Source organism: Ceratotherium simum, chromosome 16 (assembly GCF_057802395.1).
Source record: "Ceratotherium simum simum isolate JZ-2026a chromosome 16, ASM5780239v1, whole genome shotgun sequence".
NCBI lineage: Eukaryota > Metazoa > Chordata > Mammalia > Perissodactyla > Rhinocerotidae > Ceratotherium > Ceratotherium simum.
In genome coordinates this window covers 18,192,920-18,210,876 of record NC_141915.1, presented here as the reverse complement: position 1 = coordinate 18,210,876, position 17,957 = coordinate 18,192,920, and the positions used below count along the sequence as shown (strand labels likewise).

Genomic DNA, 17,957 nt, shown 5'->3' with positions numbered 1-17,957 from the left:
CTGTAGCCACCTCTCTCCCCAGCAAAAGGCAAAAGGCCAGCGGGTGGGGGTGCGCCCCAGCCCACCTGGCGTCAGGACACTGCCTCTGTTTTGGCCAGGCTTGACTCCCTCCCAACCCTCTCATGGGATCCGGTGGACAGTGCGGGACCCTCTCCGGCCACCCCCGCCCCCAGTTCCAAGAAGCGGACTACAAGCCCCATGATGCCGCGGGGCCGAGCTATAACAAGCTCTGCCCGGGGCACCCGCGTCCCCCTCCCCTCTCCTCCGCATCCTCTCATCCCCGCCGGCCGCTCGGGCTGAGGGCCGGGCTATGCAGCTGCGGGGAGCAGGGAGCTGCGGGCGCGCGTCCCTGCGGCGGCGTCCCCGGGGGCCGCGCCCCGTGCGCCCCCGCGCCCGCTGCGGGCGTCTGCTCCCTCCGCCGAGCGGCGTCTTTGTGTGTGGGGGTGTGAGAGGCGAGGCGCGAGTCCGCGCCGCGCCGCGCCGCCGAGTGTCCGCTCCCTCTCCGGGCGGGTGGGGGCCTCTCCGCGCCGCCCGCCGCCGCCGCCTCGCGAGGACGCCCGCGGCCCGCGCCGCCCGCACCGCGCCGGGCGCGCCGCCCCCGCCCGCCGGCGCCGCTCGCACATGCCCGAGCCGCAGCCCTGCGAGCAGGCAGCCCCGGCCCCCCGCCCCGCGGCCCCGGGCCCCGGCTCCGGCGCCGTCCCTCCTCCCGGGCCGGGCGCCGCGGCCCCGGCATGAGGAGCGGGCGATGATCCCCGCCAACGCCTCCGCCAGGAAGGGGCCCGAGGGCAAGTACCCGCTGCACTACCTCGTGTGGCACAACCGCCACCGCGAGCTGGAGAGAGAGGTCTGCGCCGGCCAGGTAAGAGCGCCGTCGGGCGCCGCGGGGACCCCACGGCTGGGCACGCCCGCCCGGCGTGGGGAGGGGGCGCGGCGCGGGCTGTCCCGCCTCCCCGGCGAGTTTGCAGCTCTTCTTTGTTCGCAACCGCAGCTTTTGTGCTTGTTGACCGAGCGAGGGTGATGGGAGCGGCCCCCGCCCGCTCCCCTCCAGCCGGGACCGGCGGCCCACACGTGTTCCGGACCCTCCCAGATTGGGCTAGGGGACACTGTGCCCCTCCTCCGCTGGGGCAGTGAGGGCTGCGGGGAGGGGCTGCCGACTGGGTCTGTGTTCCATGTAGTGGGAGAGTCCGCCCCACTCAGCCGAGCAGCGACACCTCCTGCGTGAGTGCGCGGAGGTGGTCAAGGCCTGCGTAGGGAGGGGGTCACAGGTCAAGGATCAGAGAATAGGCTGTAACACTCCCAGGCATCTCAACCGCACCCATGTCCTTTACCCTCACGGTGAGTGCTTAATCTGTTTGCTCACACTGGGCAGAGCCCCTGGATCCCTCAGACCCCAGCGCTGGCTGAGATGTGGGGAGTGGAGAGAGACCGTCTTGGGGAAGCCCTGAAGGGCCTTGTCCAGGTGCTGAAAGGCGCTCTCCTGCCCTCTGGTGCTGGGGCCTGGCTTCTAGGCGCTGAGCCCCCTAACCGCTGGCCTCAGAAGGGATTTGAGGTTCTGCACACAGAGCGGGCTCCCTGGTTCCTGCTAGTCCATGAGAACTGGTTGGTCAGCCAGCTTTGGCTGGGCGGTGGCCTCCAAGAAGATAGGGTAAGGGATGGGATCTCCTGGCCATTCTTCAGGACCAAGGCAGGCACAGGTCACAGGTAGTCCTACCTCTGCCTTGGCCCCCAGGCCACTGGTAGGCACTCGTGGCGTGCACAACACCCCTTCCAGGATAGGGAAGCAGGAGCCAGAGCTGGGCCCAGGCTGCCTTGGTTTGCCTCAGGTTGAGGCCTGCAGACTTGGCCCGGATCTGAGACCCTGGGGTCATGGGCTGGGAGTGGTTCGCTCGGGAGTTGCCCCCTTTGGGAATATGCCTTTTGCGGGCCACTTCCTTAGTCACCGGAAGTTCAGTTTGAGGAGCTGTCTGCTTCCCAAGGGAAGAGTGAGGTGGAGAGCAGGACATCACCAGACAGTGAGTGAGAGGAGGATCAGAGTGTGTCTCTGAAGTCCACCATGGAGCCCTCAGACCAGCACGGCACCCAGCTCTGCACAGCCATCCCAGGAAATGTTGGGGTGACCTGAGCCTCCAAGCCTCTGGGCTGGTCGGTGTATCTACTTTCATTCTACTTCTGCTTACAACAAGGCCACTCCAAGTTGCTCCTCAGACTGTGTCTCTGTTTATCCATCACAAGGAGGTAGTTGGGGCCGGCAGGTGGCATAGTGGTTAAGCCCAGGGTTTGCAGGTTCGGATACCTACGCACTGCTTATCAAGCCATGCTGTGGCAGTGCCCCATGTACAAAATAGAGGAAGATGGACACAGATGTCCGCTCAGGGCTAATCTTCCTCAGCAAAAAGAGGATGATTGGCAACGGATGTTAGCTCAGGGCCGATCTTCCTCACCAAAAATAAATAAATAAAAAAAAGTAAAGGAAGTAGTTTGCAGCCATAGAGGCCTGGTAAAAGAAGCGAGGTCAGAGAGGTAGGTCCTGGGGGACAAAGATGAACAAATCAGGTGCAGCTCCTGCCCTCAAGGACACCTGGTTCTGGTGATGCGAGTGTGAGCAGGGAGGTACAGGGTGATGTGCAGGGTGTGAAGACACACAGTCCAGTCTCTTCTGGCTCTTCTCTGCTTTCCTCCCCTGAGGGCAAAAGAAGACAAGCCTCTGACAGAGGTTACAGCTGGCAGGATTTAAGTCTGATCTGAGAGGAACTTCCCCATGGGATGGTTGATGGTTGGTTGGAGGATTGTTAGGCAGAAGGCTAGTGGCTGAATCTCCAGAATGCCTCAGTTGCACTCCCCAGCCCGAGGGGTGGGTGGTCCTTTTCTTGCAGAGATTGGAGAGAGGCAAAGTACCCTAGAAAAAAAGGCTCTTTCACTCAGGCCTCTCTGATTGATAGTACTCAGGTCAGCAGCCATCTTGCTGGGGTGAGGTTGGGGTGGGGAGCACTGGAACCTGTAGGTAGGGGTAGTTGGGGGCCACTGAGTGTGTTCCTTTGTGCTCCCCTCAGGCTGCCACAGAAACCAGGCACCAGGTTCACCCCTATCCCCACCCTCCCGTCCCTCTGCCCTGGTGCATTAATGTCTCCTGGAAATGGACACCGCCTGCCCTGATCCAGGCCAGGGGGAGTATAGGGCACTGGTTGTGCTTAACCCTTGTTCAAGCACAAGGAGTCAGGCCAGCCCTCTCCTTCGCTCTGGGGGTGCCAGGAAGGGGGATGCCAATCAGACGCGGTGGGAGAGGCCCCTGGCAGTATCGCAACTCCAGGACTGACCCAGAATGACGTTTGCATCCAAATGTGCACTGCTCAGTCCTCAGGGCGTCGGGCTCCCAGGGAGAGCTGAGGATACCCAACCCAGCCGTTTCCTGCAGGGGATGGGCCTGGGGGCGGCCACCTAACATCATAGTGAAACCCTGTAGACTCCAGGCATTCTAGCTGGGGGTCCCCAACCTCTGGTCCTCCTGGCACCAACTGTCACAGAAAACAGCCAGGCTTTCCTCAAGCACACAGCAGCTGGGTTTCCCTGGTCTTCACTTGGCATAGCTGCCTCTTCTTCATTCCAAGAAAGCCCCACAGAGGCCCTTCTGGGGGCAGGCTTGGCAATGCTGGCCAGCTGAGGAGGGGGATGGCATGGCAGGCTTCAGAGCAGGTTCGTGGACTTTGCTCAGCCCCCTGGTAGCTCTTTTGGGGGCTGGAAGCAGGGAGTGGTGGGTGGATGGGAGGTGCTCAGCAGGTGTTTTTTGGGGAAAGGAAGGGTCCATGGCCACCCCTAGCTGGCACCCAGCAGTACAAAGGTTGCTGGCTGCTCTGCTCCCTGCCATGCAGGTGCCCTGCCAGGTTGGGAGGGGCAGGGGGTTGTAGGCCAATGATGTGCCCCTTCCACCTTGGCTGGCGAGGCCCTGGTTCTGGAGTCATGAGTCCCTGGTGTTCCCTGGGGGTGGGAGGTGGAAGTTAGACTGTATAGTTCCCTGTGGGAGGACTGAGGGGAGCAGGATTCTTCCCCTGGCAACTGGCACTCTGGAGGGGGCCAGACTCTGGTCCCAGGGGCTGCTTCCGCCCAGGGCCTCCTTCCTCCTTTCCCCAGTTCTTCCTTCTACCTAGAGGTGAGATGGGATTGTGGGGCCCCTGAATGCCCAGACAGAGGCTGCTCCACCCAAGGTACCTGTTATGTCCAGGAGCACCTGTGATCTCCTCGCTTCCTAAAGAGGGCAGTCCCGGCTGTGGGCCGCCACCACAGCTGGTGAGTTGGGAAGTTCAGGAGAGAGCCACAAACCCCAGAAACCAAAAATCAATGTGTCTGGGGTGAGGGGGAGGGGCTGTGTGGGGCAGGATGGAGAGGGCGGGGTGGAGGGCGAGTCCACAGGTGCTGCCCCCACCTGCCCACCTCAGCTTGAGGAAGCATCCTGGCTCCCACCCCCTTGAGCTCAGGTGTACCTGTCCCTACACCTCACATCGGGTGGAAGAGCTGAGAAGCAGTGACCAGTGACCACACCGGACTCTGGCTGTCCTCCCTAGGGCTGGGGGAGGGTGGAGGGCAGGCAAAGGAGATGAAGGCTTAGCAGGCGAGGCCCCATGCCCTGGGCCCCTCACCTTTCCTCTCCAGCCCCCGTGTTTAGTCTGTACATTTGGTGTGTCCTTATAAGATTTCATCTAACAAAAGGATTCTGCTAATGCTAAACAAGTTTGAAAAATACCCTGCTAGTGCCTGTGGGTTTGTATGCCTGTGTAAATATGCTGGCAACGAACACGTGTGTTACACATGAGTAGATCTCTGAAGAGCCGGAGGGCAGGTGGCCATGTGCTTGTACACTTAGGGGTGCACACGTGTTGTGAGTATGGAGGCAGGAGGAGTATGAGTGTGTAACCTGTGCACGTGTGTGTGTGTGTGTATGTATGTATAGGTGTGTGCCTGAGTGGAAGCATGGAGGCTCTCTGCCAGGGAGCCCCAGCTCCTAAGCTCAAAAGACCCCTGCTTTTGACTCCAGCTGAGGCCTGCTGGAGAGTTTCCATCCTCTGGGTGGGGAGGGCTGGGTGTTAGGTTTCATGGGAAACCTTTTCATTCCAGCAATTAAATGGCTGCAGGCCTTTGCTGAGGAAGTTAATGAATTCTCCCACCTGGGCCTGGGGCAAGGTGCCACTTCTGCTGCAGGCCCTGCCTTGGGTGGGTGGAGGGAGCTTCTTTGGGGCTTGGCTGGGTGTATGCAGGGCCCACAATGGCCCTGGAAAACAGCGGTGCCCTGGGAACCCTGGAGAGGGCTGTCGGGAGAGCTCCTGAGGAGTGGGGGTGGGGAGGGGCACCCTGCTCAGCAGGCAGTGCCAGCTTCTCTCGAACCTGGAGCTAAGGCACCTGAGGGGGAGGGTGGCAGGCAGCATCGGCAGCCCTGGGGCCGGGCGGGTTGCCCTGCCAGCTCCCTGGGGTCTTGTTAGCAGCAGCAGCAGCCTCTGGGGCAGGGCCTGGGGGAGGCACAATGGCTCTGCTGCAGCCCTGTGGGAAGGCCTCCTCCTCACTTCCCCAGTCAGCCCAGGGTCTGTGAACCCTCCACCACGTCCACCCCAGGACTCACGAGCCCACCCAGGTCAGACCCCGAGGGGCCCAGCCCAACCCATAATAGGCAAAGAGTAAACAGTACTCCCCCTCCTCTTCGGGGAGCTGGTGTAGAAGAGCATCCGGGCGGCCGCTCTCATCTCCAAGCCACAGCTCAGAGGGCCATAGAGGCCAGGCTCACTTTTTTTTTGAGGCTCCTAATATATTTAAAAATAAAGAAATGCTAACGCAGGGTTATAAAAATTATATAAATAAATTAAATTACTTAAAATATTTTATTTTTGACAAAGGAGTTCAGACTCATGTTTTAAAATATTTAACTGTGGCTAGAAGGTTTATAATGAAAAGCAGCAGTCCTCGCTCTTCCTCTCCCTGCCTCATTCCCCGGAGGCGACCACTTTGGACTCTTTAGGCTGTTCTGTTATTTCCCTCCATAACTATAAACAATATACTTCTACAACTATTTATTGGTTTATCAGTTTTACACTTTATTGCCTTCCCTTCCCATGTCCCTTAAATTTAGTCACCTATGCATTTGTTTAACAAATATTTCTTAAGCACGGGTTATGTGCCTGGCGTTATCCAGGGACTGGGGGTGTGGCATTGAACAGAACAGACAGGGACCCTCCCTTCGTGGGGCTTACAGCTAGGTGAGGGAGACAATGAAGAAACAAACAAGCAATTTAATCTTGGATGAGAACTAAAGCAGAATAAGGTGCAATAAATAGATAAATAGTAACTGTCATTTAAGATGGGTTGTCAGGGCAGGCCTTTCTAAGGAGGTGACATTTGAGCGGCCACCTGAGTGGGGTGAGGGAGAAAGCTTTGCGGCTCTCCAGGGTATCCTGGAGAAGATGGTTCCAGGGAAGGCTGGCGTCTGGGAGTAGAGTTTGGAGTAGAGATGGGAGGGCACCTGAGTTCAGAGAGTTGTCCAGGGCTGTTGGAATTTATTCTAAACAGGATGGGAAGCCAAGGGAAGGTTTTGAGGTGAAGGGTGTCAGGCCCTGAGGAACATTTCACAGGATGACAGTAGCTGCGATGGGCTATGTGGAGGACAGATCTAAGGAGCCGAGAGTGGCGTGAAGAGACCAGTGAGGAGGCAGCTGGGCCACCAGGTGAGAGATGGGGTGGCTACACCAAGGATGATGAAAACTGAGAAGACTCTGGATCTATTTTGAAGGTAGAGCCTATAAGGTCAGGTTTTGCTGATGGATTAGATATGGAAGGTGAAAGAAAAGGAAGAGAAGAAGACAGTTCTCAAGTTTTTTACCTGAAAAGGGAGTGAATCGAAGTACTGTTTCCTGTGATGGGAGAACGGGGGTAGGTGCAGCTGTCCAGGAATGGCTGGAGTGAGGAAAGCAGGAGAAAGAGGAGAGGTCTTTTTTTTTTTTTTTTAATTTTATTTATTTATTTATTTTTTTCCCCCAAAGCCCCAGTAGATAGTTGTATGTCATAGCTGCACATCCTTCTAGTTGTTGTACGTGGGACGCGGCCCCAGCATGGTCAGAGAAGCGGTGCGTCGGTGCGCACCCGGGATCCGAACCCAGGCCGCCAGCAGCGGAGCGCGCGCACTCAACCGCTAAGCCATGGGGCCGGCCCAACAGGAGAGGTCTTGATGTCCCATTTTATTTCATGAATTCAATTATTTTTTCATGTTCTTCTGAGGATGTAAATTACTGTTTTCCCCCAAAAAAGTTTTCTTCTGTTTCTTGCCTTGACAGTGTTTTCTCTGCATTTTTAGCATCTATTTGCATGTTTTGGTCTCTTTCATGTTGGTGACTTTCCTCAAATGTCCAGTCACCCTTGGCTGTGGGAGCGTATTTAAGAATGGGGTGAGGAGATATTGATGCATAGGTGCCACTGTAAGATGATTGGGTGGCAAGCTGGCCTGCTTGTTGTAGGATCCCGTGCCTCTAGTTTCTCGAAGGAAGAATTCTCCAATCTCCTGCTAGGGGTAGGATGGGGCAGTGATGTGTGTAGTCTGGCTGCCAGTGGTTGAGGACCCGAGGCAGGGCAGGGACTGGGCTTTCAGTTTTCGGCCCCATGACCTCATCCTCAGGTCAATGTCCCTGAGTCCAGTGCATCTCAGGCTCAATTTCTATAGAGAATAACCCCCTGGCATCCTGTGGAGGGGTTGGGGGCGTCTCCCAGCTTTACAAGAATGGGGAGGGGGCCAGGGGTTCTGAATTTCAACCAGCCCCACTGTATTCAGCTCTGAGCCTCAGCCCTACCTCTGCTGTTCCCACTGCCTGCATGTGCTGCACCTTTTAAGGGTGCTGGGGGTGAGCTGACTTGCTATTCACTGAGATTCCCCTCTGTGAGTCCTCGGGTTCTAGTCCCCTCTGCTCCCCTAAGTCAGTTGTGATGTCCCAGCCACGTTCCATGTTCTAAAGATGTGTTGAAATTTTTCACATGCTGACATCTCTTGTCTTTATTCTTGTGGATTTTAAATATTTTATTGACATTCTTATACTTACAAATTTACCATTTGGGGCACTCTTTATTCCTTTGTATAGATCTAAGTTTCCATCTGGTATCATTTTCCTTCCACCCAAATAACTTCCCTTAACATTTCTTGCACATCTTGTAGTGATAAATTCTCTTAGCTTTTGTTTGTCCACAAAAGTCTTTATTTTCCCAATTTATTTTTAAGGATATTTTTCACAGGATATAGAATTCTAGGTCTATAATTTTTTTCCCAACACTTTAAAGATTTCATCCTGTGGTCTTCTAGCTTGCACAGTTTCTGATGAGACACATGTAATGTTTCCTGTATTTGTTCTTCCATTCATAGTATGTCTCATTTCTCAAAATGCTTTTAAGATTTCCTTTTTATCACTAGTTTTCAGCATTTGATTATGATGGGCTTTGGTGTAGTTTTTTTGGTGTTTGTCTTGCTTGGGATTCATTGAGTTTCTTGGGTCTATGGATTTATCATTGTATTAGTTTCTGTGACAAATTATCACAGATTGGGTGGGTTAAAACAACAAAAATTTATTCTCTCATTATTTTGGAGGTTGGAAGTCCAAACTCAAGGTATGAGCAGGTCCCCACTCCCTCCAAAGGCTCTAGGGAAGAATCCTTCCTGGTCTATTCCAGCTTCTGGTGGCTCCAGGCATTCCTTGGCTAGTGGCTGCATAACTCCAATGTCTGCCTCTATCTTCACGTGGAACTTCTCCTTTCTCTGTGTACCTCTCCTCTATGTGTCTAATAAAGATACATCATTGGATTTAGGGCCCACCTGCATAATCGAGACTGATCTCACCTTGAGATCCTTAAGTTAATTACATCAGCAAATACCTTTTCTCCAAATAAGGTCACATTTACATGTTCTAGGGGTTAGGATGCATACTTATATTTTTGGAGGGCACCACCATTCAACCCACTGTAATAGGTTTTTTTTTTTTTATCAAATTTGGAAAAATTTTGGCTTCTATTTCTTTAAATTTGTCTTATTTCCCGCACTGACTTATCCTATCCTCTGGGACTCCAGTTACACATATGATAGAATGCCTTATAGTGTCTCACAGATTGCTGAGACTCTTTGAATGTTTTTCAGTACTTTTTTCCTCCTCTGTGCTTCAGTTTGTATAGTTCTATTGCTACATCTTCAAGTTCACTGATTTTTTTTTTATTCTGTAGTGTCTAATCTACTGTTAATGCTATCCAGTGAATTTTTCATTTCAGATATTGTACTTATCTCCCATTTCTTTCCCCATGAACATTGTGTTCATGTTTTTCTTTAAACTCTTGAGCATGTCGAGCCATTCATCATCTTTATTATTTCTGAATATATTTCTATTAAATGATTTTTCTCCTAATAATGGGTCATATTTCCTTACTTCTTTGCATGTCTAGTAATTTTTAGCTGGATGTTGGACATTGTAAATGTTGTGATGTTAAGCATCTGGATTTTGTTGTCTTTCTTTAAAGAGTGTTAGGCTTTGTTCTGGCAGACTGACTTACTTGCAAATCAGCTTGATCCTCTTGAGTTTATTTTTAATCTTTATTAGATTGGGTCTTGGTGAGCCTTTTCTGTAGGAATAATTCAGCCCTACTACTAAGACCTTCTCAGGTCTCTGTTGAATACCCTGAGTAAACAACAAGGACTCTCCAGTCTAGCAGGTTGGAGCTTGAATGTGTCGCTGCCCTTGGTGAGCTCTGAGAGTTTATCAGCTTATTGCTCCTTTGCTGCCTGGTCTTACTGAGTTTCATTCTACACATGTGAAGTTTAGTATTCAGCAAAGACTCAAAGGTACCCCATGCAGATTTCTGGAGCTCTTTTTTTTTTTTTTTTTTGCATAGCTCACTCCTTCCTGGAACTCTGACCTGCAACTTCTAGCTACGTCAGCCTCCCTGAACTCCTGTCTCTGTCTCCTCAACTCCTCAGGGAGAATACCATGCTCTGCTGGGGATTCCCCTCCCTGAATTGCAGTCTGGAATGTTCCTCCAGGTAGAAATCCAGGCAATCATAGGGCCCACCTTGTTTGTTTCTCTTACTTCAGAGATCACAGTCTTGGACTACTTGTTGCCTAGTGTCTGAAAACAATTATTTCATATATTTTGAAGCAATAGTTTTCTCTGTTTATGGTGGAAGGGTATTTCAGTTATCTCATCATGGTTGGAGTGGAAGCCTTTTACTGGCATTTTAATCAAGTTTTGGGAAGGAGAGGAAGAGTTACATGCATGTGGTCAGTTCATTGTATTTCACTAGAAGTCCTAGACTCCTGAAATATATTTAAATATTTATGTTTAACAAACATATGCTTTTATCACCCAACAAAAATCTCATGCAATGTAATCATGCTATTTTTTATAACATTTATAAAAAATGTTAATACATGGTATCCCACAGGCACAGAACATGGGTTTGAAGTTGTACCATGAACATGTTCTTTCATTCCTATCATGTATTACTGCAGCTGTTTGCTAAACCTCACTCAGTGATAATGTCAATGATCTAAATTGGTGGCCCTTCCTGAAGGTGTTGTCTTGGACCCCTAGGATAGGTCTTGTCTCAGGTGCCCTCCTTGGCCAACAGCCTCTCTAGACCACCCTTCAGCTCCAGGCTTACTCTTCACAGGCGCCCCCTGGGCCTTGAAGGAGTGAACCCAGTCAGGGGACCTGGGTGGGCAGGAAAGGAGGAAAGTCCTCCCTTTCTCAGAGTTACTTCCTGCCCTGTCCTGCAAGCCCCTTTCCACTCGTGTGTGTCTTTTCCGCTGCCTTGTAAGTTGAGCAAGGCAGGGCTGCCAGGTGGTTGCTGCCTGCTTAGAGGCTGTTGGGCTCAGATGGGCAGCCTCAGAAGTGACCAGGGCTACATCTTCACCTCCTTCTCCAGGTGGACATCGAGCAGCTGGATCCCCGTGGGCGGACTCCCCTGCACCTAGCCACCACACTGGGGCACCTCGAGTGTGCCCGTGTGCTCCTGGCACATGGTGCAGACGTGGGCAGGGAGAATCGCAGTGGCTGGACAGGTGGGCACCCCTGCTCACCCTGGCCCCACAGCCAGGGTCTCCCCAGCATCATAGCCTCACCTCTGCTTGGCTGAGGGGAGCCCAGGGCAGGATTCTGCCCTGAGACATTGCCTCCCCTCCCCCAGTGCTTCAGGAGGCTGTGAGTACCCGGGACCTGGAGCTGGTGCAGCTGGTGTTGCGGTACCGGGACTACCAGCGAGTGGTGAAGCGGCTGGCGGGCATCCCCGTGCTCCTGGAGAAGCTGCGCAAGGTGAGGGCCAGCCTCTCAGCCTCCCCACTGTAGCCCTTGAACCCTGTCTCTAGTGCAGGCTTAGCCACTGTCCTTTTCATCTTCCAGGCCCAGGACTTCTACGTGGAGATGAAGTGGGAGTTCACCAGCTGGGGTAAGAGGGGCTCGGGGCCTCTCTGGGTGCTCTCCCACCTTAGGGCTTTTGCACTGGCTGCCCCCCTGCTTGGAGCAGCCTTCCCATAGCTCTTCCTGTGGCTCCTTCTCATCTTTTACCTCTCAGCTCAATGCCACCTCCTCAGCTAGGCCCTTCTACACTGCCTCAGACATTGTCTCGATTCCATTATTCTTTCTTTCACTTTGTAATGATTTGCTCGTTTGTTTGTTACCTGTCACCCCTTGATAGAAGCTAAGCTCCAAGAGGGCAGGGGTCCTGTCTTGTTCAATGTTGTGTCCCCAGTGACTGGAATAGTGCCTGGCACACAGTAGGTGTTCAATAAATATTTGCTGGAAGATTGGATGAAAGACTGAGTGCATGAATTAACAAATGGTGGATACCAGGGACTTGCTGGTGACTGCACACGCCAGTCCCCAGCCTCAGGTTGCTCACATCTGAGTGACTGTGGTCTATATTTGTGTGGGGGGAGATGGGGGAGTGCTGCCCTCCCACCAGTTCCCTTATCCTTTCCCGGCCCCACCACTGACCCTGACCCCACTCCCTGAGGTGGCCCAGGCAGGGTGGGCCAGGCTAATTGAAGCCACCTCTGACCTTCCCTTCTGCCTAGTGCCCCTGGTGTCCAAGATCTGCCCTAGTGACACCTACAAAGTGTGGAAGAGTGGGCAGAACCTGCGGGTAGACACCACGCTCCTGGGCTTTGACCACATGACGTGGCAGCGAGGGAACCGCAGCTTTGTCTTCAGGGGCCAAGGTCAGGCAGGTGGGAGGCGGGGCAGGGTGGGGAGGCCGGGGACAGCCCCACACCATCCCTGACCCCCCTGTGCTGTTCGGCGGCTGGCAGACACAAGTGCCGTGGTCATGGAGATTGACCACGACCGCCGGGTGGTGTACACGGAGACTCTGGCGCTGGCTGGGCAGGACCGTGAGCTGCTGCTGGCTGCTGCCCAGCCCACCGAGGAGCAGGTGCTGAGCCGGCTCACCGCGCCCGTCGTCACCACGCAGCTCGACACCAAGAACATCTCCTTTGAGAGGTGAGTGGGCATGGCCTTGGTAGCCGGGAGCCAGCCTAGTGGGGTGCCCCCTCACCTGGACCACTCTGCTTCCCCAGGAACAAGACTGGCATCCTGGGCTGGCGCAGTGAGAAGACGGAGATGGTAAATGGGTATGAAGCCAAGGTGAGGCCACGCTCTTGCCCACAGTGAGCTGGGCAGGGGTTTCCTGACCACCCTTTCTCAACCTTGGAGGTGTGGAAGCAATGCGGCATGGAGGGAAGGGCACTAGACTAAGTGGCAGCTGATGAGAATGGCCAGAGTTTATCGAGCACTTAGTATATTATATTCATGTTCAAGGCACTGTTCTGACATTTTATACGTATGTATGTCATGCACACGCATATATGTATGTATATGTGTATATATCACACATATACACGCACACACTCATTTAATCCTTACAACAACCCTTTCAGGTAGATCTATTATTCCCATTTTACAGATGTTTATTGAGCCCTTTCCCATTTAATCTTCACAACAATTCTATGAAGTAGGGTATCAGCCCATTTCATGATGAGGAAACAGAGGCTTGGAGTGGTTCAATGACCTGCACAAGGTCACCCACCTGTAAGTGACAGAGCTGAGGTTCAGATCCTGGCTGCCTGACTCCAAAGCCAAGCCTTTACCCCTAAGAAGACTGTGTTGGTCACTCTGGGACCCCCACATTGCCCCTGTGGGCCCCATGGTGCCACTGATGAATGAAGGGACTAACGAATGCTGCAGGGTTCTGTTTTGTTGTTTCCTCCTGGAGGCCTTCCCTGCTTCTATAGGTTGGAGAAAGCTTCTGCTTTTTGTTCCCCCAGCCCTCTGTTTCCCCCACCAGAGCATGTATCACATTGTGTTATAACCGTCCATTTTCTCATCTCTTCAACTAGATTGTGAGCCTCAAGAGGGCAGGGATCATGTCTGGCCATGCTTGTTCACCACTCTATCCCTGAGGCCTGCCTCCGTGCCTGGCACATAAAGGCTCCTCTCAAAATGTTTGTTGAATGAATAAGAGAACGAATGAATGACTTCATATATTTACTTGCCCAAAGGTCTGGAGATTGGAGCAAACAGCTCTCCCACCTTCCTTGCAGGAAGTGTTCATAGTGCCTTTGGGGGCAGGGTGTAGGGGTACCAGAGCTGTCTTTGAGCCCTTTCCTCATCTGTCTCCAGGTATATGGGGCATCCAACGTGGAGCTCATCACCCGGACACGGACAGAGCATCTTTCAGAACAGCACAAGGGCAAGGTCAAAGGTAATGAGGCCTAGGCGGATGGGGGGAGATGTGAGGGACCAGCTCCCACTTGAGCGCCTCCATCGGTATTCCCTCTGACATCCTCGTAAAAGCCAGGATAGTTTATTTAGGCAAATAGGTTTCAATTCAAGTGCCAAGTCCTAGTGATTGGTAGTGGCTACCTAGAATGTTGCTAAGAAGATTCTAAGGCAACATTTGGGCTCAATGGGAAAGAATGCTACAATTGATTACTAATGTCTGCATTGGATTTGAGAAGGGAGAGAAATGTCATGTATGCTATTTATTGGCCATTCTAGTCTAGTGGGACATACCCAAGGCAGAAAGTCAGGGAGCCCTGCCACTGAGTCTCTGTGCCTGTTGATACCACACCCAACTCTGGGTATCAGTTAGTCTGTCTAAAGTGGGAAGACATAATTCCTACCTCACGAGGGAACAAAATGAAGTCATTATTATGGACGTGCCTGAAGGAAAACCCACACATACACATGCGTACCCCAAAACTGCTCACCAAAGGCAGGTATTTTTTGTCCAATGTCATCAACCTGGAGAGTGACACTTTTGGAGGTTTCTCCTGAGCTCCAGGCCTACTTTTTATTCCAGCTGTGCTTATAGTGGCCCTGGCCCGGGCCCCTTGGAGTCCTGAATCACCTTCAGATGAAGGGTGCTGGGTGTGTGGTGTGGGTGAGCAATCCCCGCTTCCCTCCAGGAACCAGCCTCCTCCCTAGGTCTTAGGTGCTGTCACTTCTGAGGGCTGCAGTATCCTCTGAGATGCCACATTTCTTGTAGGCTGTAAGACACCTCTGCAGTCCTTCCTGGGAATTGCTGAGCAGCATGGGGGCCCCCAAAACGGGGTGAGTGTGTGCCAGGGGTGCCCCTATGTGGAAGGGTGTGGATGTGGCTCAGGAGGAGGCCTGGGAGGTGTCTTGCTTAGCGTGGTCTGTGTGGACCTCCTTTCCACAATGCCCAAGGCCATGTCAGCTCCACAGTGGCAGGGGGGACAGTTCCGGGGCCCATAAATCCAAACGGAGTGGCATCGGGAACTGAGAAGGGCTCATGGGCCCCTCCCCATGTGGTACAGACCCTGATCACTCAGACTCTGAGCCAAGCCAACCCCACTGCCATCACTGCGGAAGAGTACTTCAACCCCAACTTTGAGCTTGGCAACCGTGACATGGGCCGCCCCATGGAACTGACCACCAAGACACAGAAGTGAGGTCCCCTGCTGGTGCTGGGGAGGGGTGGGCAGGGCAGGGCAGGGGCTCCAGAAGGTGCTGGGAGGCCATGGCTTCTACAATGTCCCTTACCCCTTGGGATCTGGGGGGGGCAGGTTCAAGGCCAAGCTGTGGCTGTGTGAGGAGCATCCCCTGTCCCTGTGTGAGCAGGTGGCCCCCATCATTGACCTCATGGCCGTCAGCAATGCGCTTTTCGCCAAGCTCCGGGATTTCATTACCCTGCGCCTGCCCCCGGGCTTCCCTGTCAAGATCGGTGAGCCCGCACCGCGGTTTCCCTTCAGCCGCCGTTGAGGGGGGCCTAAGGTGTGAGGGGGTGGATGGTGGCGCCTGATGGTTTCCTCATCCTCAGAAATCCCGATCTTCCACATCCTCAACGCCCGCATCACCTTCGGGAACCTCAATGGCTGTGACGAGCCGGTGCCGTCGGTGCGAGGCAGCCCCAGCAGCGAGACCCCTTCCCCAGGCAGCGACTCCTCCAGTGTCAGCAGCTCCAGTTCCACGAGTGAGACCCTGCCCCGCTCTGAGCCCGCCCTTCCCACCCCTCCCCTCCGCTCCCCACCAGAGCGCTCGCTCCGCGGCCCCCTTCCCAGGGAGTAGGCCGAGGGGTGGGCCCGGCCCCCACCTGACCCCCAGCCCGGCGCCCTCAGCCTCGTGCCGCGGCTGCGAGATCTCTCCCGCGTTGTTCGAGGCGCCTCGCGGCTACAGCGTGCGGGGCGGTCAGCGGGAGGCGGCGACCCGCGATGACGATGACGACCTGCTGCAGTTCGCCATCCAGCAGAGCCTGCTGGAGGCGGGCAGTGAGTACGACCAGGTGCGTCCCCACGGCCGCGCCGGCCTCCAGCTTGCGGCACCGCCAGAGCTAACTGGGCCACGCCCCCTCCCTCCAGGTCACCATCTGGGAGGCGCTGACCAACAGCAAGCCGGGCACTCACCCCATGTCCTACGAGGGGCGCCGACAGGACAGGTCAGTGCCCGCCAGTCCTGAGAGGGTTTGGAGACACCTGTCTCCCTCCCCCGACCCCAGTACATATGCACAGAGTACCCTAGTACCCTGTCACAGTAGGTGAGGACAGTGCCGGCTGAGCGACCCCTCTTGGCCCGGAGAAACCGTGGTGCCCTCGCCAGGGACCCTACTGGTACCAAGAGGGCTTCTACCACCACCCTTTCCTGATTCTGGGGTGGGTGAGCAGTACTCCAAAAGCAGCCAGGGAGCAGGATCCAGGCTTCTTGGCCGTTAGACCCTTACCAAGAAGGATGTCAGGGCCAGGGTTCTAGATGCCCACATACTGTGGGCCGCCGTCCACTGGGGGGATGAGTTTTGGAGGGGCTGGGATCTGCCACAGCAGGGTAGGAATCAGGGAGGTGACGCGGCCTGCTCCGTCCTGGGGCCTCCAGTCTGTCTCCCGGCCCCGCTTATGGGCAGGTGCGACCCGGAGCCCTCGACGTATCTTATCTGCCCCCAGGAGCGCTCCGCCCACGCCACAGCGCCAGCCCGCGCCCCCGGCCGCCCTGGCGTCGGTCCCAAGCCCTCGGCCCAGCCGGGGCCCAGGCCCAGGCGGCCACGTGTTCCGGAGCTACGACGAGCAGCTGCGGCTGGCCATGGAGCTGTCAGCGCAGGAGCAGGAGGAGCGGCGGCGGCGCGCGCGCCAGGAGGAGGAGGAGCTGGAGCGCATCCTGCGGCTCTCGCTGACGGAGCAGTAGCGCCCACTGCCGGGCCCCTCGGCCACGCCACGCGTGACCCGCCCGGGAGCGAGATCCGGTCCGGGCCGCGCGCCCGCCGAGCTGCGGCTGGAGACTGGAGCGGCCGCCTTGGGGACTTAGCAGTGTACCAGCCACCAGAGGGGGAGGGGTTCGGCACGGCCGCGGGGTACCTTTCCGGGCCAGGTCCCTGGAGGCAGCTGGCACGGCCTGGTCCCCCTGCTTTGCTGTATCCTGACCCCCACCCCTCTTCCCTGGGCTCAGACCTGTCCAAGGACGGAGCCAGGCGGTCCTGAGGGGAGAGACGGGTTCTCAGAGGAGCAGTGTCCCCATCCCTTGCTCCTTCTGGCCGGTCCTCCTTTCTGCTCACTGACCCTACTCCAGGACACTGCCCGTGAAGCCTTTGCATCTCCGCTCTTCACCCCTGGGGGGCAGCTGAGCTCCCCACGTGCTGTGTTGCAGCTTGTCCCAGATACAAACCAGCACGTCAAGGGCCCAGCCCCTCCCCCACCCCGGCATTTCAGCGTCAAGTGCACTTAGCGGGGTGTCCGGGTCCCCCAGCCCCCACACCTCTCCCGGGTCTCAGGGTGGTCCCAGCTTCTCTTTGGGCGGGCAGAGATTGCAGTCCTTATCCCCAAGGCATGTTTTTGTGATCAGGGAGGGTGCCCAAGGTGGCCCCCCCGGGTCTGGGCAAGGCCTGGCTCCCTCACAGGGTCTTGGCGGATGGGGGTAATACTGGGCTGGGGGCAAGCACCAGACCCTACACTAGACTGGACACAGAGGGGTCGCCTAGGGCCCTGGCACCACCACCCATCCCTTCCCACCAGCCGCTGCTAGCCCTCTGTGGTTGTCCGTCCCACTCGCCCCCACCCAGGGGCTGACCCTAAAACCCTTCATCCAATGGTGCTAACCCCCGGCTCTCCCCTGCCCCACCCCACCCACCCAGAGAAGCACAGACCCCGCCAGGGGCAGGGGCCCACCGCACACCCTTGTCCGGGTTCTCTCGGACTGGCCTTCCTGGCTAAGCCAGTGAGGCTCGGAAGGGACACAAAGAGGATGAAATAAAAGAACAAAGAAAAACGGTTCCTCTCACCCCCTTCCCTGATGCCAGGGGCACCAGACTGATTCTGAGGCACAAATAAAAGAGGCTTCAAACCGGAGGCTTTTCCTTCCTGGCTTTACTGAGGAAGAACGCCCACCTGCGGGTTGGGAGTTCCTTCTGAACCTCAGTGTGGGGAGGGCTCTGAGGTAAGAGGATGCCCGGTGGATCT

The 17,957-nt window shown here is 55.4% G+C and overlaps 1 protein-coding gene across 1 annotated transcript; it reads left to right on the top strand.

Annotated features, from left to right (window-relative positions):
* The first annotated feature begins 325 nt into the window (after positions 1–325).
* ANKRD13B (ankyrin repeat domain 13B) lies at positions 326–17,846 on the top strand. The gene is made up of 15 exons (XM_004433348.2): positions 326–859; positions 10,925–11,060; positions 11,186–11,310; positions 11,398–11,443; positions 12,072–12,215; positions 12,306–12,495; positions 12,573–12,639; positions 13,675–13,756; positions 14,543–14,607; positions 14,835–14,965; positions 15,084–15,241; positions 15,338–15,490; positions 15,636–15,799; positions 15,876–15,952; positions 16,452–17,846. The coding sequence occupies exons 1-15, from the start codon at positions 746–748 to the stop codon at positions 16,687–16,689; spliced, it is 1,890 nt and encodes a 629-aa protein (XP_004433405.1). The 5' UTR covers positions 326–745; the 3' UTR covers positions 16,690–17,846.
* Positions 17,847–17,957: the final 111 nt, after the last annotated feature.

Excerpts from the sequence above, each read along its gene's own strand:
- ANKRD13B (XM_004433348.2), top strand. The coding sequence starts at position 746 with ATGATCCCCGCCAACGCCTCCGCCAGGAAGGGGCCCGAGGGCAAGTAC. Across the intron at positions 15,242-15,337 it reads GGGCTTCCCTGTCAAGATCG|AAATCCCGATCTTCCACATC; the intron begins GTGAGCCCGCAC and ends CCTCATCCTCAG. Across the intron at positions 15,800-15,875 it reads CGGGCAGTGAGTACGACCAG|GTCACCATCTGGGAGGCGCT; the intron begins GTGCGTCCCCAC and ends CCCTCCCTCCAG.